The 20,777-nt window shown below is 37.2% G+C and overlaps 1 protein-coding gene across 3 annotated transcripts in view; it reads right to left on the bottom strand.

The window, feature by feature from the left end:
* Positions 1-1,519: 1,519 nt before the first annotated feature.
* Positions 1,520-20,777, bottom strand: part of RAD51AP1 (RAD51 associated protein 1) — a 25,314-nt gene continuing 6,056 nt past the window's right edge. For 2 of the 3 annotated variants that reach the window (XM_011996286.1, XM_011996285.1), the window contains exons 3-10: positions 18,515-18,656; positions 16,308-16,358; positions 15,744-15,853; positions 13,480-13,566; positions 12,828-12,977; positions 8,527-8,691; positions 5,059-5,208; positions 1,520-2,712 (exon numbers count right to left, since the gene is read on the bottom strand). In XM_011996286.1, coding sequence (XP_011851676.1) covers positions 2,576-2,712; positions 5,059-5,208; positions 8,527-8,691; positions 12,828-12,977; positions 13,480-13,566; positions 15,744-15,853; positions 16,308-16,358; positions 18,515-18,656 — 992 coding nt within the window. In that variant the 3' untranslated portion in view covers positions 1,520-2,575. The remainder of the gene's footprint in view (positions 2,713-5,058; positions 5,209-8,526; positions 8,692-12,827; positions 12,978-13,479; positions 13,567-15,743; positions 15,854-16,307; positions 16,359-18,514; positions 18,657-20,777) is intronic. The other variant, XM_011996287.1, reaches the window with a different exon arrangement.

Below are 20,777 nucleotides of genomic sequence, written 5' to 3' on the forward strand. Positions count from 1 at the left end.
AGGCTGAGGCAGGAGAATCGCTTGAACCCGGGAGGCTGAGGTTGCAGTGAGCCAAGATTGCGCCACTGCACTCCAGCCTGGCGACAGAGCGAGACTCCTTCTCAAAAAAAAAAAAAAGAAAAAAAGTACATAGCAAAAGTTCTGGGCAAAATCCATTTATCAGCTGAACACTTTTTGAGTGCTTACTTTGCACCAGATTGTAGGAAAGCATGAAGAGTAAGGGAAGTTTGTAATTGAATGACGGTAGGTTGACCTGGAGGAGCACAGTCTGGTCCAGGCAGAAAAGACATTCAAATGAAGCTTTCTGAAAGAGCTGGGTTGAATTTGAGTCTTCAAGGGCAGGTAGCAGTTGTCTACGTAAAGGAAGCAAGTCCTAGTCTGAAGGACAGAGTCATGGAAAAGCTTGGTACCGTTGCACCAGCACCCAGTTTGGGGGGCAGGGGTCAAAGGTGCACGTGGGCAGAGACAAGATTGAAGCAGCAGGAAGGGGCCAGCCAGACATGAAGTAGCCTATGAACTCGACCAGGGTACGGCTGCTGTGTGCGGGCTGCAGAGCGGTGATCATGCTGACTTTATTTTAGAAAACCCTCTGTGGCAGTAACAGCGGGAGGTAAGCCCGAGCAGGTGAAGAATCAAGGCAAGGATGCCTGTTAGAAATAGTGAGTGATGATGTTTCAGAGTAAGGGAGAGCACATGGAAGAGGAGTTTTGAGAAATTTAGGAAATGGAGTAAGACTTGGTGATTGGATGTGAAAGTCGAGAGAAGACTCGATCCCCGGATTACACCTTTGGCACCTGCAGTGATGGTGGCGCCACTCACTTACCAACAGAAAACACAGGAGAGAAGATGTCAGGGGTAGAAGGAGAACTTGAATTTAATAACAGATCTGCTACATCAAATTGTCAGTGGACCATCCACAGGTTTTGTGTCAAGAGCAAGGTGTAGGGTAAAGATCCTGACTTGGCAGTCACTGTCACATAAGTGACCACTGGAGTTTGCATACAACATGAAACTGGTAAGACAAGTAGGTATAGATGACACAACAGATTAGAAAGCTGCAAAATAATGAAGAGGAGGCATGGAGATGGGAAGAAAATGACAAAGAAATGTGTCACCTGAGCCAAGGAAATCAAATGTTTTCATCAGAGTATAATGAATAGGGTATGTAAGATTAGATGAGAAAATTGTACACTGGGTTTGGCAACATAAAGGTATCGGTGCTTTCAGCCAGGCTGGTTTTAACATACTTTGAGGTAATTTTCAACTCCCCCCCCCGATAAACTATAAAGAACATGGCAAAAACAGATTGTTAAGCTGGTGCCAGATGACTAATCAATTATATCAGCACCCAATATAGAGTAGGCTCTTATGTTTATTGTTGATCTACACCAAGTAGATAACCTCAATGCTATGTAACTGAAAAATATGTTTTTAAAAAGGGGACAGGTGGGGCAGGTTAGGGTGCTGGTATATGACACTATAAAAATATACATTAGATACAAAAAGTGTACAACAGCAATAGACAAATGCTCACTTTAATCACAATTCTAAATTAATTATTTTCACATTAACACAGATATTTCCATAAACCAAGGAAAACTGAGTTAAGTATTATACATTTTTTAACAGTTAACATGATTTGAAAATTTTTTATTAAAAATTGATCAGAAGCTAGTTGAAATTCTCAATGTAAATATAAACTATTCATTACAATTGTTTTTCAAAGTAAATTCAGATCTAAGCTTCCTGAAAAGCAGTATTATCTAATATCACAACAGGGATGACTAAGTACTTGACAACTACTTTCTAAAGAACTTAACAAAAAGTGACTACTTGAATATTATATTTACAACAAAAAGGCTAACATTCTCTGCAGAGCTCTCATTTTATCATGAAATGTGGACAATCAGGAACAGGTGGATGAGTGGTATCAAGAAAAAGAGCATTTCAAAATATTTCCATTAAAGGCTTTGACAATTAAGATTTCATAAAATGTCTTTAAATTCTATTTTCTAGAGAATAACCATCTAACCAGGAGACACATGCCATAAAACTGCAACCATTTTAGTGTGTAAAATAATTCCGAGTTTGTACTATAAAAAGATTTGGCTAAAATACAAAACATCTTTGCAATAAAACTGATAATGTAGCTTAAGCAGCTTATAAGATTTCAGAAATGTCTTCGGAGAGAAACGAGAATGTTTCCCTCTGCCAGACGAAACTGAACAGTTAAAGTCAAGGTGCTATAAACTAGACAAAGCGAGAAAGGCACATCATGTAACTAGAAAAGAACAGCATGGGATGTGGACTTCCTCTATGTCGAACTGATAGAAAAACAGAATACGCTCTTCACAAGGAAAGGCATGAGAAGAGAATTCTTATGAACAAACTTCTCATTGAAGTCTTGAAGAGTTTTACAGAGAACATAATCATAAAATGCCTAGAGGTCATTTACAGGACATGGTAATAGATTCCTTTATTTTACAATACCTGCCTCGACTATAAACACAAATCAAATATAAACACCCTTGGAAAGCTGTGATTCTCTCAACCAAACATTCCTCTGGTACCACACTCAGCTGCTAGTGGCAGTTGGATGCAAAGGTTTAATGCGTGCTAATCTGGACAAGCCAAGGCGGAGACTCTGATTTGGAGACTTCACAGACACTACCGCCAGTGGGCTGCTGCTATTTCTGCTACCTCCAGATGCCGCTGAAAGGAAACATATGATGTGATGCTGATGATGTCAGAAATCTCTTAACAAAGATTAATTTATAAAACAAGCAGCAAAAAAAAGGTAGTTAAGCATTATTCTGCTTTCCAGGGTCTATCAAGCAATAAACTAGATCAAAAGAATAGAATGTTCTAAAGAGCAGAAATAATGCAGTATTCCCTATTTCCAAACGTCCCAGAAGTCAAGGTAATGACTCTAAAACCTCACCATGAAAGCTGAAAAAGGAAGGCTGGGAACAAATAACACTAGTTATAAAGGCATAAAAAAATGCATACAATCATAATTTCTAAAGTAATAGAAAAAGCAAATGCATTTTTAAGGTCCTGCGATTTTTACAAGTAGTCCTTGAAGAGTCTATTTTTCAATTATTAAATACCTTTAAAAATAGTAAATATTGTTTTTATTTATACTAGTTTCATTTATATTATTACCCTAATGTAGCAATTATTTCCATCTATTTCAAAATTATCCACATTAATGTTCACAGTTGATGATGATGTAGTTGCTCGCCATAAATTTAAAATAAATCATTATACCTGCTACCCTATAACTCAGACTATGCTGCTTTATTTTCTAGTTTGCGAGGTATAAAATAGTATTTTATTTTAATTTACATTTCCTTAATCACCAGTGAGACTGAAACTCTTCATATTTTCTAGTTCTATTAATAGTTCTTGAGGACACTGGTATATTTATGCCCCTGGCTAATTTTGCTTTTGGGATCTTGGTGGTCTTCTCCAGTTGTATAGGATAGGTAACACACTGGCAATCTGAGGGCCAAATCTAGCTCTCAGATATATTGTTTTGGTTCACATGGTGCTAAAAAAAAAAAAAAAAAAGGCAACTTACAAAAATTAGCAGATTTCATATTAAAATCTGGATTTCTGGCTTCTCTTGAAAACAACAATCAGATCTAGAAATACCAGGCCCATAATCTTGCATGGAAACAATAAGATGGAGCTGAGCAGCAGCTGCTTCCTTCAAAAAGGTACCCGCTCCTGAGTCCAACAACATTGCTACTCACACAAGTCTACAGCATGGGCCCGATTCACTCATTTACATCACTTGCCTGACTGTCACATGCTGATTTTATAAGCACTTTATGCTTTAAAACATTAACTCTTTATCCATCATTCTACTGTTTCCTTGTATCTTTTTGATTATGCTACTTTTAAATTTCTATAGTCATATCATTTCTTTTAAATTTCCTTCATTGGGGAAGCTCTAATTATTTTTAGAAATATACTAAGTGTTACTCTTTGAACGATATGACATCATTATTTCCGTAATTAATCTTCCCTCCTTTCCTTCTCCAAAAAGTTTTCAAGTCTTCATTAAAAATCTTAGAAGTTGTACATCAGAATGGACTTTAAAGATTATATTTGTTCCCAGTATTTCATATGATGAAATGAAGACTCTGTAAGTTAAGTAATCACGCAGCCTCACAGCTCAGGCCTAAATCTATGAACAGTAGCCAGCAGGGAAGTGAGCACTGTGGACCAATTAAGACAGGCCACTCAAAAAGAAAAACAGGAGTAGAATTGGAAAGGCTCAGGCAAAGAGAGGGGACACATGAGGAAAGACATACCAGGCAGAGGAGGATAAAGACAGGCCCTGAGAGAGGAATACATACAACATGTTTGAGAGACAAAAAGTGTTCAATTTCACTGAAGTAGAGGGTTCATGTAGGTGGATGAGAGAAAGTAAAGACAGGACTGGTTAGGAAGGCAGCAACAGTTTGGGCCTGGAATAGGGTTTCAGTAATGTCAAGAAGGGTGACGGTCAAAGAATTCTTGAAGGATCCATGAGACTTGGCTGTGGAGCAAAAGAAAACAAAGAGAAGTGAAATCTGATTTTTAAAAGCAAGAGGTTGAGTTTGCTAGGGCATTTGTTAAATGCTAGAATTGCTACGTATAGATCCCAAGGCTTTAGTCAGACTGTGGAGGTCAGCAGGTACTGAGCAAAAGATGTGCTGCCAGAAATACATACATCAGGAATCTCAAATGTTTACACCATTTAGCACGGTAATTCTCCTACTAGAAATTTTATCCTAGGAAAATAATCAGTAATATGCTCAGAGATTTCTAAAATAAGGACCTCTGTGCTTACTGCAATCTTATTTATAGCACTGAAAAAATCATAAACCTGGATGTCCAATCATAAGGAATGGCCAAATGATAAATATATGCAGCAACCAGGGACTTTGGTTTTGAAGATTATGTAATAATATGGGGAAATGCTCACACATGGCATTTGTAACTAGGAAAAAAATTTACCAGTAATAATTTTCCAAGCTCCTACCCTTGATGATAAAAATGCCATACCTGGTGGGACCCATTTAGGTCTCCTGCTTTCAGCTGAAGGACTGTGTATTGGTAATGGTTTCCTAGTGGCATCTGAAGAAAGAGAAACCTTTTTTGGCGAGGACTGAGATTCCGATTTGACGGCAGCTGGAGCAGAGTCCATCGAAGTCACTGATTTTAAAAATATACGTAAAAAAGTTTGTCATGCAGGAAGAAAAAGTAAGTCTAGCATGTATGTGTAAAAATTGTAAAGTTACATAATCATGTAAAAAATAAACTTATTAATCAACAAACATTTATTGAGAGCCTAAGAATAATCACCTTTTATGAGCATTAACATGCCAGGTAGTGTGGCAGGCGTATCACACACGTTACCTTTAACTCTTTACAGCAACTCCAATACAGACATTACTATCCCCACTCTCAGAGAAGGAAACAGAGACGTTAAGCAATCTGCCTGTAGTCTGACGGCTAGTAAGCATCTAAGCTTAGAAACCAGATTTTCCTCCAAAATCCCATCCTGGTAACCAACCATTACACAATAGTGTCTCATGAGCATGTGTCAGTGAGATTACGTGTCAGGCTCTAGGATTAGAAACAGTATCATTCATGGCTCCTGCTCCCAAAGACTTTAAGGTCTAGTCACTAGACTCTAGTGGGAAGAACAGGAAAGTCAAGATGTGTAAAATGTGGTGTGGTAAGGGACACGGCAGACTCTAGAGGTATGCCAAGTAGGAAAGGAAACTACAGTCTGGGGGTATGTGTTTTGAAGTTAGAGGGAGGTGAGTGAGGATGGTCTGAACCAAATCAAGATGGAAGAGTAAAGGTGAATTGAAGGAAGCTTTCCAGGCAGAGGGAGTATGGTGTGCAAAGATGGAGGATGCACCAAGTTCCAGGACCAGCAGTGCTGACTGGTTCAGTCTATGGCTGGAGCAGAAATCTCAAGGGTAGGAAAGGTGAGAGACAGAAATAGCGTGTAGATCACTTACGAAGAGCTTTGCAGACCATGTAAAAGTCTAGCTAGTCACAATCATGCATACATTTTTCTCAGGAGTGATTTGTATTTTAAAAACATCTTTCTGGTGGTAGTGTAGGAGAAATAGGCCACTTAGAAGGTTATGGTAATGAGGTAAGAGGAAATGGGGGCCTACTAAGGTGGAGAATAGAAGGAAAACAGCACATTAGATATGTTTTGGCAAAAATAGGTGGGAGGCAGCAATGGAGATGAAGAAAGAATCCATGACTTGCAAGTTCCTGTCATGGGCACACTGTTTGATGGTGCCATTTAGCTAGAGAATGAACACAAAACTGGAAGTATGCTTTGGTTCTTATTTATTTATTTTTTTTGGTGGTGGGGAGGGAGGAGAGGTGACATATAAGTTCACTTTCAGATAGTGCTTGTTTTGAGATACCTAGGGGTATTTAAAGGCATATAAATACGAACATTTTCACCATATACTCTTCCTACTGTTAACATCTGTATCCTCTAGATCAGCACTGTCTGATGGAACTTTCTGTGATTACAGAAATGTTCTATGTTTTGCGCTGTCCAATACGGTAGCCGCTAGCCATATATAGTTACTGTGCACTTGAACTGTGACTTGCAAAACTGAGGAACTGATTTTTAAATTTTACTTAATTTAATTAATTCAAATGTAATATAACCACACATGGCTAGAGGTTACCATATTGGACAGCACAGTTCTCAACATTTTTTCTATCAAGGGAAAATTATAACGTGTGCTAGACACAATTCTCAAAGTTTACCCAATACATTACTAGTAGGACTAAAAATATAATCCATTTTTCCTAATTCCTAATCCTATCACTTAATGGTTAAATTTCATTTCTAATAGTATATATTAATCTCAGTTGTGAAGCAATTTGCTCTAAGGGATAGAGAAAAGATTTTAAATGGTAAATTCCAACTTGGGACCTGAAATTTTATTTTTAGTTATTAGTGTGTCTTATTGAAGAAGCATAAACATGTAAAGAAAATACAAAATATATTCATGGTGCTAATAACTTTTTCCCATTATAGCTTGTGGTAGGCAGAATACTGGCTCCTCAGATGTCTACATCCTCATCGCCAGAACATGTGAATATGTTACCTTACGTGGCAAACAGACTTCGCAGATGTAATGAAGTTCAGAATCTTAGATGGGGAAATCACACTGAATTATCTGAAGGGGCCCAATGTAATCACATGGGTCCTTATAAGTGAATGTGAGGAGGAAGAAAGTCAGAGTCGAGTGACACGATGTGAGAAAGTCCCTGCCATAGCTCTCTGAAGGTGGAAGGGGCCACAAGCCAAGAAATGCACCCTCAAGGAGCTAGAAAAGGCAAGAATGTGGATTGTCTCCTAGAGCCTCCACAAAGGAGCACAGTTCTGCTGACCGCTTGATTTTAGCCCAGTGAGAACCGCTTTGGACTTCTGATACTCAGAACTGTAAAATAACAAGTATGTGTTGTTTTAAGACAGACACTACATTTATGGTAATTTGTTGTAACAGTAATAGGAAACTAATATACTGTTTTAGCTCTAAAAGCCCTTGTATTTAAAATCTAATTTCTGGAACCCAGATGAAGTCATCAATTAAAAAAAACACTAACTAAAAAATCTCATTAATTCAAAATTCAGGAGAGAGAAGCATATAACTCAATCAGCACTTAGTTCTCATTTAATTCTCAGTAAGTACTCAGCAACAGACTATTTAAGGGGACAGCAGTTCCTATGAATAAATGGAAAGACTAAATAGTGGAACTTTTAATATCAATAGCATATATATTAAGTCAACCAAGACATAAAAATGACTATCAAGAAATAAAACAAATTCAGTTAATAACAGTTATATTTTTGCAATAACCTATCATATACTGTGAACTCAAAAATATCCTAACTTCTTTTACAAAAGAAACAGGTATTCCATGTTCGAGTCATCATAAATTTTAAACGTTTTATCATAAAAGTAGTTTCTAATGGAATTTGTTTTGGGGGAAAAAAAAAAGCCCTAAACATGTGGCAAAAGACCTTTCAAATCAGACTAAGTAAAGCCCAAAAGCAAAAAATTAGAATCATGCAAACTTCTGCCTGGAGAAAATATGGTCCAAGATACAGCTTAGACACTGAATGGACAAACATGGGTTCAAATTCTAGCCCTTCATCTAGTAGATGTAAGATTTCCAACAAATTATTTAACCTCTCTGACACTCAGTTTTTCACTGTAGAATGCAGGTGACAACAGCTACCACAGAGGGCAGCCATTAGTACAAAGCAAGGTCATATACACCAAGGGCTAGCATAGGCAGTGGAGTCAGCATTCTTGTCTGCTTTTCTCCCTTCCCCACCCCTACCTTCCTTTTACATATTTTAACGAGAAATGGACATTAGGAAAATGTTAAAGAGAACAAAGGCAAAAATAAGAAAAATACAGCAAACAAACCACACACATTTCCTTTATAAAATCAAATGTTTTAGACCAAGCTTACCCAAAGCATTACATTTGGATTTAGATTTCTTCTCTTTCTTTTCTACTGGGGATTTTACCTTCACTTCTTTCTTTTTAATTTCTTTAACTTTACTTTTTCTCATAGAGAAGTCTTCATCATTATCCTCACTCTCACAAAAATCAGAATCATCCTCAGAATCTTCACCTAAAACAGAAGATTACATAGTTCATCTTTGCTCTAAAAAGTGAGGATTCTGTTGCCTTAACTTTATCCACAGTTTTGGCAGCAGATTCTTATGCACCTTTGTGCTGCACTGTTTCCAGTAGCAGAACACTGCAGTGGTTGACATTGTGAGTGCCTGGGTTTGAATCCTTGGACAGGTCACTAACTTCACTGAGCCTCAGTTTCCTCACCTAGAAAATGGGGATAACCATAAACCTCCATCAAAGGGTTGTTGCGTGGATTAAATGAGTTAACATATATAATGCATTTAGAATAACATCTAGCATATACCGAGCAAAATATCATTGTTTGCTATTACCACCATCACTATAAATTTCCCACCAGTAATCTTTACTTCAGATTTTACCATTTTACCTCAGTAACTTTCGAAAAGAATGGTAGGCTTTGACAATAGCTAGTCTTTCAAAACAGTGACATTTATGGTAACAGTGAGCTTTCCCTTAACCACATAAACTTCAACACTCTGGAAGAGACCAAATGAGAATTGAGATAACCATACACAACAATCTTAGCAGCTAATCCTAGAGCTGATTTCATTTGGGACAAACCTTTATTTCTCAAAAATGCTTTTCTGCACTTCATGGGAAAATATAAGCCAGTGATGAAAGTGCTACAGCTGCTCTGGGAAAAAGCATGTCCTAACCTGACAGTTAAGCAATGATCTTTCTATTTTCTGAGGGGGTTAGGATCAGAAAACCATGCCTTGTAGATAAACTCTGAAAACTAATTGTAAATAGGGTTAGTCCTATATTCATATAAAACTTTTTTTACATTTTTAATATGAACATGCTTATTGCAGAAAATGCTTAAATCAAAAAATGTACAAATAAAATGAAAAATAAACAGTACATGCTTATTGTAGAAAATATAGTCCATATAAAAATTTATTAAAGAAAATATACTATGTAATCTCGCCACTCAGAGATAACCACTATTATCCCCACATACTAATATCTACCTATCTATATGAAATATTTTATGTAAAATAAAAATCACATAAAATTTTCAAACTTATACCACAATAGACAGTAATAAACCACGACCCAGATTCAACAATTATCAACATTTTGCTCCATTTGTTTCATCTATCTCGCTTTTCTTCTTCTCTTCTCTTCCCTTTTTGTAATATATTAAAATAAAACCAAGGCATCACATCATTACATTCCTACATACTTCAGAATGTATCTCTAAAAAACATGAGCATTTTGTTACACAACAATGCCATTATTACATCTAGCAATACCAACGCTAGTTGCTTGGTATCATCTTCTATTCAGTCTATATTAATCTCTTTTAATATAGAGCAGTATCTTCTCCCTGTCCTCCCTTGTGTCTGACTTGCTGAAGCAGTTGAGTCAATTGTCCTGTAGAATGTCCAAAATTCTGGATTTGTCTGTTTTCTAGCTCATGGTGTCATTTACCTTAATCTTGCTTTTTTTTTTTTTTTTTTTTTTTTGGAGATGGAGCCTCACTCTGTCGCCCAGGCTGGAGTGCAGTGGCACAATCCTGACTCACTGCAACCTCTGCCTCCCAGGTTCAAGCGATACTCCTGCCTCAGCCTCCCAAGTAGCTGGGATTACCGGTTCACAACACCACACCCAGCTAATTTTTGTATTTTAGTAGAGAAGGAGTTTCACCATGTTGGCCAGGCTGGTCTCGAACTCCTGACCTCAACTGATCCGCCCACCTCAGCCTCCCAAAGTGCTGGGATTACAGGTGTGAGTCACCGTGCCCAGCCATATTCTTGCATTTTATGTAAACTGGAATTCTGCTCTCAAGGCTTGATTGGATTCAGGCTCACTTTTTTTGGAGGGGGAAGGGGGAGGGTAAGAATATACTTCATAGGTATATTCTCTGTACTTCATATTACATCACATCAGAAATCATATAATGTGTGGTTGTCCCTCTCTTAGGTGGTTCAGGTGATGCCAGCCTGAATTCATCATTGCAAAGATCATTATCAACCTTCCATTGATGACCTTTACCTAAATCAACAATGTCATTTATGGGCTGGGTACAGTGGTTCACCCCTGTAATCCCAACACTTTGGTAGGCCAAAGCAGGTGGATCACATGAGGTCGGGAGTTCGAGACCACCCTGGCCAACATGGTGAAACCCCATCTCTCCTAAAAATACAAAAATTAGTCAGGCATGGTGGCGCACGCCTGTAATCCCAGATACTTGGGAGGCTGAGACATGAGAATTGCCTGAACCTGGGAGGTGGAGGCTGCAGTCAGCCGAGATCGTGCCACTACACTCCTGCCTGGGCGACAGAATGAGACTCCGTCTCAAAAAACAAAACAAAACAAAAACAAAAAACAATGTAATTATGATCTTCAAATTGCAATCTCCTTACTCTATCATTGTTCCCACACAAAATTTTAAAATAATCAACTCACAAATTCACATAATGGCTACTGTGCTATATAGAATTAGCCCAAAAAAGGCCAGCAGATCACATGAAGGCTGCTGGAAATTCAGCCTGCAAATTCAAGTAATCCCAAGAGGCTCTCAGTTCAAAGAGGGCAAGTAATGAAGGAAGTTTCTCCAAACTTTCAGAATATATAATCTAGAACAAAACTTTCTGTATATCCAATAGCTCTGATCCTGCTTGTGTTCAGTAGAAGTCTTAAGGATTCTCTTCTTGGCTTAAGAGGATAATCAGTAGGAGCTGGTTACATTTCTGTTTAACAAGCTTGTTCAGAAATGGGGTCCAACTAATCTTCCTCAGCCAACTGAGAAAGCAATTTAAATAAAATTAGAGATGGGGAGTTGGAGTTCACAAAACTCCAAGTCATTCGTACCCCATAGAGGAAAATCTGGAAGGCCCAAACACTTCAGTTATGGATTTTGTCAGAGAAAAGACTTATCTTCTCTGCAATTTTCTCTTTTCTTTCCCTAATGAAGGTCACACATGGTCCTTTCTATTCTCATCCAGGGCAAGCAAATGCAGGGGAAAAACTGAAATGTCACTTTAGGGCTGCTTCTACTTCTTGGCTATTATGAATAATGCTGCTATGAACATGGGTATGCAAATATCTCTCTGAGATCTTGCTTCCAATCGTTTTGGATATATACTCAGAAGTGGATTGCTAGATCATATAGTATAGGCTGAGTATCCCTTATCTGAAGTGCTTGGGACCAGACGTGTTTCAGGGTTCAGATTTTTTTTGGATTTTGGAACATTTGCATTATAACCAGTTGGGCATTCCAATTCCAGAAATCCAAAATGCTCAAATGAGTATTTCCTTTGAGCATCACATTGGCGCTCAAAAAGTGTCTTTGCATTTTCCTGTCTCCCAGGTTCTCCCAAAGTAAAATAAATGCAAAACAGTCTTTTTTCATGTATTTCGTTTTTTCCACAAGGACAGGAGCTGTTTGTTTTGTTCACTGTTGTATCCCTAGTATCTAGACTATCATGCACATAAAAAGCATTCAAATATTAGTAGAATAGGTGATGATGAGCAAATCTGTTATTTGTTGATAGTATATCAAAATCTAAAATATGGTATCTTGATTTGGCCTAAATTTATCAACTTATGAATATAAATTTTTAAATAATATGTTATAATGTTCTGTCAAGGTCACTACGCTTTCCATTTGCCCAATTTCTAAATGAGTCTAAAAACCATCACAATCAAATACAGATTTCATATCACTTCTGCCTCAGAATAATTCATGGATTTCTACTACCTACAGGAAAAAAAAGCCTACACTTCTTCAAGTGGGTCTGAGACCCTCCATGATTAGTACCGGCCTCCCTCTAGAGCCTCTTCCATGTTCACCCCAGCAAGCCTCACTTAGAGACAAATAGAGCATTTGTCTGTTCCACGGGTAATGCCTTTCTATCAGTCAGAAATGCTACTTCACACCTTCAGTGTGTTGAAACGCTACTCATTTCTCAAGGCACAGCTTAAAGGTTAACTTGTAGAAAAAGCTTTTCCCCCAGATGCTATCACTGAATTGAACTGTTCTGTGTGTCCCTGAAGTCTGCACGCCCCAAAGGTTTAACACACTGCTTTGCACAATTAATGGCTTCCAAGAACTTTTTTGACTAAATTCCCATAGAATTAATTTCGAAGTAGGATAAAACCTACCAGGTGCAAAGTCTGGCTCAGTGTCATTAGCACTATCACCATCACTGCCTTCCAGAAGAATCTTCCTCTGCTGTACTGCAGCTTTAGATGCTGCTTTTCTTTTCCTTTGAACACCACCACCGTCATCTTCCACAGTGATCTTATCCAGATCTTCAGGAGAGGCGTAAAAATCAACGGAAAACTTTCTGTGACAGCTGATACTTATTTCCAGAACTGCAGAGCAGACTCTATCACAGCTACTGTTCTTATTTGCCCAGGTTCATCCCTCCCCTGCTTCTATTTACTAGACCAATCTGGGTCAACCACGGTACATCAGGGCCCTGGGAACACCTCTAGTTTTGGGAATAAATCCAAGACCCAAACAGAGATCATCTTTCCCCCCAGATTTTCAAACTAGAATTGGGAATATGCAGCCCCTTTCTTCCAAGGTCAGTTGCTCCACCTAGAAGCCGTGGGTAGTTATGAGCCTTCAGGAAAGAATGTGTGTCTGCAGTAAGACAGAATGAGACTAAATCACAAAGAAATAAAGGCCAAGACATCAAGAGAGTCTTGACAAATTTAAAGAATTTGCTTCTAGCCACAATTTCAGCAATTTAAACAAAAGTCAGAAAAACAGCATTGTTGATGAAAAAAATTAATATAAAAAACTTACCTAAATAATCACTGGCTACACTGCAATTAGAGATATGAGGAGACTTATTCATTGTTTCTATTTTACTACTGCCATGTTTTTCAATGCCTAAATATAAAGAATAAGAAAGAAAATTCAGATACATCTTAATCAAATAATGTCTAGAAATAGGAAAATTAGTACTAAAATGTAATAGCATTTAGATATAGACAAATGATCCCAAACTCAAACTAGCACAATAATTTTATTCAGAGAGGGTAACATATGGTTAGAAGTCTGGGCTCTGAAATTTAACATACTTATGTTTAAATTCAGGCTGTACCATGTAAACTGGGTATGGGTATATGACCATGGCCAAGTTGCTTATCCTAAGACTTAATTTCCTCATCTATAACATGGAGATAAAAATAGTGTCTTGCCCAGTGGTATTACAGAAGACCAAACGTGGATCTCACAGGGGAATTGCTTATTATTGTGACATGCACAGGAAATGGTCAATAAATTTTAACTATCAATTCTGTGTAGGCAAATCCATGTTTTTAGTAACATAAGAACTCTTCAATCGTTATAATAAGCTTAAGATGATCCAAAGCATTCTAAGAGGACTTTAAGACTTAATAGTGGTACTATTAAATTCCAGTGCTATAAGGCACATTATTTAATAAGAAGTCGTATAATATTAATACTTCTAAGGAAGTCCCCTTATACATCCTACAATGTCTTAAAAGAGAGAGATGAATTTCAGTGCCTCCATTTTAAATGTAATTTATGACAATTCTCTTTTGGTGTTTCTTTGATTCTTGGTTACTAAAAGTCTTCCTAATCAAACTTTCGTTTCTTTTTTTTTCTTCTTCTTCTTTTAGGAATTTAAAATTTTATTTTTGCTTTATGATTGTGGGAAATATTTACATGGTTTCAAAGTCAAATTTATAAGAAAAAAGTATATTCAAAGAAATGTAGCTTCTGTCACTTTCATTTCTTTTTAAAGAGGAGGCGGCCAGGTAAGATGGCTCTTGCCTATAATCGCAGCACTTTGGGAGGCTGAGGCAGGAGGATTGCTTGAGGCTGGGAGTTTGAGGCCAGCATGGGCAACAAAGTGAGACCCCTCTTGATAAAATAAAAAATTACCCAGGCATGGCGGCACATGCCTGTAGTCCCAGCTACTCAGGAGGCTGAGGCAGGAGGATTGCTTGAGCCCAGGAGGTCAAGACTGTATTAAGCCATGATCAAGAAACTGTATTCTGGCCGGGCGTGGTGGCTCATGCCTGTAATCCCTGCATTTTGGGAGGCCGAGGCGGGCAGATCACGAGGTCAGGAGATCAAGACCATGCTGGCGAACATGGTGAAACCCCATCTCTACTGAAAATACAAACAAAAAAAAAAATTAGCCCGGCGTGGTGACAGGCGCCTGTAGTCCCAGCTTCTAGGGAAGCTGAGGCAGGAGAATGGCGTTAACCCAGGAGGCGGCGGAGCTTGCAGTGAGCCGAGATCGCGCCACTGCACCCCAGCCTGGGCGACAGAGCAAGACTCCATCTCAAAAAAAAAAAAAAAAAAAAAGAAACTGTATTCCTGCCTGGATGACAGAGCGAGACCCTGTCTCAAATAATTAAATAAGGAGGAGTACTCATTTAGAAAACAAAGAAAAAAAAGAAAAAAAGCCCATGTATACCCCTGAATAAGATAATAAGCTAAAATATCCCCCCACATAAAAACTTTAAGCCAAAAAGCATTTTAGCAGTAGAGTATCTTTTTCAGGAATAATGATTTCTGCCCCTCTAGAATATTAATATATCATCTGCTGCATAGTTGCCAGAAAAATCAAACGAGAAAATCAACAGAGAAATCCAGAAGCCATTCTTCTAAGTCTACTGAGCTTCCTAACCAAATTAATACCTTTGACCTTTGTAAGAAATAAAAATTACCATAATTAGGGCATGTTCAACTGATCTGGAAGAAAAGGAGATGGACTGTTAGGACTGTACAGATCAATTCATCTGATGAAGAAATTAGATGTTCACTGCACAACAACATGCGATGTGAACAATGAGGCTCACAGTCCACGCCCTCAAGCTTACTCTGGGTATGAAGCAGAGACGTATATCTGTTTGTGTGAGATTTGGGCAGCTGAATTAAGAACTAAATCCAGTTGTATCCTCTGCAAATGGGTCTATTTAAAGTACAAAGTATTCACGTTTTACTCTTTCCTCTGTGAAGGCCCACCCAAAGAAATACTTACAAAAGCATTAAGAAGGTTTTAAAGCTAAATATACAGAAAATAAAGTTACTTTTATCTTGAGACTTCTGCACATTAGTGGTGACTGTTGGAAGTTCCTTCACTGATAAAGCTAGTGCAACTTCTAAGTCTCTCTGGTAGAGCTTGTCATCTAAAGCCATCCTAAAATAGATACACAAGTAATAATGAGTTCTTCAAAATACCAGTCGCAACTAAAGAGCAAAGTTTGAGATTTCCCTAAATTACTATCCAAGAGTTGCTAACCTCACAAAAATGTTTTTAAACAATCATCATCATTAATAGATCTTTGATGATGGGACTCTTAAAATGTCACAGTATCACATTATATACAGAATAAGATGTTTGAAATAGGAGGAGCATGTGCCTCTTTGTAATGACTGTTGTGTCACCTACCAGCTGTGTCCAGGTGGGAAACATCTACTCAACCCAAAACAGACTTGGTTCAAACATCACTTCCGCTTAAAACTCTTCCTTGACCTCACCCACTCCCCTTTAGCAGATATTACAGCTCTTACATTAAATTAAAATTATTATCACTTTTTTACATCTATTCTTCCCAATCCAGACTTTAACAAGTATTTTACCAAGCACTTACTTTGTACAAGGCACTGCACTAGCTGGAATACTAAAAGTACCTTCAGGGAGTCTGCAATTAAAGGAGGAGGGTAGGGAAATAAGACAGGCTAATAATTATACTACAAAAGGCAGATTATAAAGTCCTATTCAAGTTGGTCAAAAGTGCTAAGGAGTGTAAGAGGAAAAAAACATCAAAGAAGGAAAAGTTCCATAAAAGAAGCAGCACTGAGACGTACCTTAAACAATTTATTTTTTTAAAACAGTTTTCTTAAGATATAATTCACAGATCATAAAGTTTACCTTTTAAAGTAAATAATTCAGCAGTTTTTAGTACATTCGCAGAGTTGTAAAACTACCATCACTACCTAATTTCAGAACATCTTTACTACTCCAAAAAGAAACACCATACCCATGAGCATTCCCTTCCTGTTTACCTCTCTCCCAGCTCCTAGCAGCCATGAATCTACTTTCTGTTTCTATGCATTTGCCTATTCTGGACATTTCATGCAAATGAAATCGTATAATATGTGACCTGTGTATCTGGCTTCTTTCACTCAGAATGATGTTTTCAAGGTTCATCCATATTACAGTATATATCAGTTATCAGTAGTCATTTCTTTCTATAGCTGAAAAATATTCCATTTTGTGGATACCACATTTCACTTATCCATTCATTAGCAGATAGACATTTAGATAGCCTCCATTTTTTTTTTTTTTTAGCTATTATGAATAATGTTGCTAAGAACATTCATGTACAGGTTGTGTGGGCATGTTTGCATCTCTCTTGGATACATACATAGGCTGGGTCATATAACTCTATGTTTAACATTTTGAGGAACTGCTAAACCATTTTCCAATTTGGCTGCACTATTTTACTTTCCCACCAGCAATATAGGAGGGTTCAAATTTCTCCACATCCTTGTCTTTTTTATTAAGTCATCTAGTGGATGTGAAGTATTATCTCATTTGGATTTTGATTTGCATTGTCCTCACAGCTAATGATGTTGAGGATCATCATGTGTTTATTGGTTATTTGTGTATCTTCTCTGGAGAGTCTATTCAAATGTTTTGCACATTTTAAATTGTGTGGTTAGTCTTTTTACTGTTGAGTTTTATGAGTTCTGTGTATACTCTGGATACAGTCCCTTATCAGTTATCTGATTTACAAATATTTTCTCCCACGTGTGGGTTCCTTTTTCAATATATTTAAAATGTAATACAAGAAACTCACAAACAAAAACCAAAAAAAAAAAAAAAAAAAGAGCATGACATGAGGTAAGTTTCTCCATGCTAACTTTTCATAGAGAAACTTGTAGCAGTAAAACACTATGTATGCCATGTTCCATTTGTTCATATTCCTCTTCCATCCATTTCTTCTCCATACTGCAAGTTTTGGGTCTCTAAGGACTTCCTTCACTCCTTTCTCCCTCTTGGTACTATCTAATGGAATTCCAATGGTTAGTCTAGAAACTATGGGAACTTATCACTGCTGGATAAATCTTAACAATATGGGGAGAAGACATCTTTTTCTGCCAAAAAATACATAGTTTTATATTTTAAAGACTGTCCTCACATTAAGTTATCTTATGTCTTAATCATCTTAAGTCATCTAATGTCATTTTTAGCAAAGTAGTATGATTTGAGGACTTCAGAGGCAAGTGCTGGGTTCTGTCAAAACCAGTCACAACTTCTAAATTCCACAATCGTTATTGTTTTAATATTTAATGATATTTTCTTATATGCTTGTGAATTTCTTTTTTTTTCTTTGAGACGGAGTCTTGCTCTGTTGCCCAGGCTGGAGTGCAGTGGCACGATCTCTGCTAACTGCAAGTTCTGCCTCCTGGGTTCACGCCATTCTCCTGCCTCAGCCTCCTGAGTAGCTGGGACCACAGGTGCTATTATTACAATTTTTTTGTATTTTTTAGCAGAGACGGGGTTTCACCATGTTAGCCAGGATGGTCTCGATCTCCTGACCTCATGATCCGCCCGCCTCGGTCTCCCAAAATGCTGGCATTACAGGTATGAGCCACCGCGCCCGGCCGACTGTGAATTTCTTTAAGTCAGAAAGCCAGAAAAAAATAGTACATCTTGTTTTCTGACATGCACCTAGTAAAATAAGACCTATGACTCTGCTCAAGTTCTAATTTAAACCAAGGGTTTGAATCTGTGTCTCTTTAAAATTAACACATCTAATGTCATATATTTACTGCATGTCTTACCTCTCACCTTTTTTTAGGGGTTTTCTCTTGTACTGGGATTTCTTCTTTCTGGAGATTGCTCAAGTTAGGTTTTGGTTGATCTTGTTTTAACTCTTTTGGTGTTGTTCTGGATTTCTTGTTCAAAGGTACAGTTGCAGAAACAAAATCATCTATTCATGTGTGAATTAAAACCAAAAGAAAAAGATTATTTTCTTAGTAAATGAAAATCATTACAATGTGTGTTCAAGTTTTTATAGGCTAGGCAAATTGTTTAATTTCCACAACTTAAAAATCATTGTTAGTATTTTGTTTATCTTTATTCTCATTCATCTATTTCAACTTTTGTTTTTATGTCCTTTATATTTAAAAATATCAGTCTATCAAAAACCAATTCACTAAAAACTGCAAAAGCAATTAAGACAGCATATAAATGTCAAAGACAAAATGATTAAAAACCTGTAAAACCATTAGAAAAATTGTAGAATGTAATCACATTGAAAAGTGGAAATAAATTATTTTTATTGGAACTTCACAATGTAGCCAAATATCTTTTTTCAAAGCCCATTACCTGGGCCAGGCACAGTGGCTCACGCTTGTAATCCCAGCACTTTGGGAGGCCAAGGCGGGCAGATTACCTGAAGTCATGAGTTCAAGACCAGCCTGGCCATCATAGTGAAACCCTGTCTCTACTAAAAAATACAAAAATTAGCTGGGCATGGTGGCGGACGCCTGTAATCCCAGCTACTCAGGAGGCTGAGGCAGGAGAATCACTTGAACCCGGGAGGCAGAGGTTGCGGTGAGCCAAGATTGCACCGTTGCATTCTAGCCTAGGTGCAAGAGTAAGACTCCATCTTAAAAAGAGAAAAAAGAAAAGTCCATTACCTATTCCTAGTACATTAACCATGCTAGAGAAAATAAGAAGCATTATGGGGGAAGAGAAAGTAGCTCCTATTTGAGGATTTTTACAATAGTAGTATTTTCTCTTTCCATTACCTTAATGATCTTCCTATGATCCTACCAGAGTAACTTCTTATTTTCTGGCAAAAGGATGTTCTTTTCCAGTCCATTACTGTTTCTCACAGGTTTTTCTGTCTTACCAATCCTCAGAACTGTTGTAGTTCTACTCTTGACTGTCAACGTAAAACTACTACTGTGGCTTTTCAACATGTATACAACACATATATACACACTTTCAGGGTCTATGTAGTCTTAATCACACACTCAGCAAGCACGAATACTCGTTGTCTCTTATATGCTTCCCCATGTAAAAATAAGTTAACTTATGACTCCCCCACCTACTGCCACCCCCCACCTACTACACACCTGACAATTTATAAGTATCTGGTGATAGACTGACGACAGTTAAAAAAAAAAAAAAAAATCTAGATGTTATAGTCTATACTGTTTTTCCCAAGTGGTAGATACAGTTAAGGCTGGGCTCAAGGCAAAAATAGACTCCTTCAAACCAAAGACTTATGAAACATTTGACTTACAGAAAACTCTAGTGGTCTGAGAAAGAAATATTAAATCCACTTCAACATAATCTAATGCAATGTTCCTCAAACTCTTCAATCATAGCAGAGTCAAGTAAATATATGACTAATGCTTAAAAGGCATAACATAAGCCTAACCTTTCTTCAAGGTCGTGTTTTATATTACAATTAATGGGGATTTTATATAATATTCTCTAACATCTTTGTATCTCAAAAAGACAATGTTTTCCTTCTTCAGGGATGGGATAGGAAACAAACCTCTATGTGAGAACTATGGACTTAGAGTAGTTTAGATCTAAAAAGACTTTTCACCTGCCCCTGTTCATTTATCACCTAATAACATAATTTTTATCAGTATAATTATCAGCATAATTATCCCAAATGATTAGAAAACTATCTTTCGAGACCTACCTCATATGGGCAGTTGGGCAATGTAGTCAGTATTTGAGCTATATATGTCATATAAATTCTGAGGAAATGAGTTTCCAAATCTTTAGAGCAAAAATAATAAGCTTTACTTACCATCACTGTCAGAGTGGTCAAACTGTGAGTAATTGACTGGTTTCTTATGTCTATGATCAAAACAGAATTTTTTTCATTAACACAAATGTCAATTTCTCACCTCGATTACTTAAGGCTATTAATGAATATTATTTAATATTATTTTAATATTATTTATTTATTAATAATAAATAATGAACAGATAAGTGAAATAAATAAAAATGTGTTAAATAAATGAAATGTGTTTGAATGAATGAAAATGTGTTTGGGTTCTCGTAAGAACATTTAAATCTAAAA

The sequence above is a fragment of the Mandrillus leucophaeus genome, unplaced genomic scaffold, assembly GCF_000951045.1.
Source record: "Mandrillus leucophaeus isolate KB7577 unplaced genomic scaffold, Mleu.le_1.0 Scaffold508, whole genome shotgun sequence".
NCBI classification, from domain to species: Eukaryota; Metazoa; Chordata; class Mammalia; order Primates; family Cercopithecidae; genus Mandrillus; species Mandrillus leucophaeus.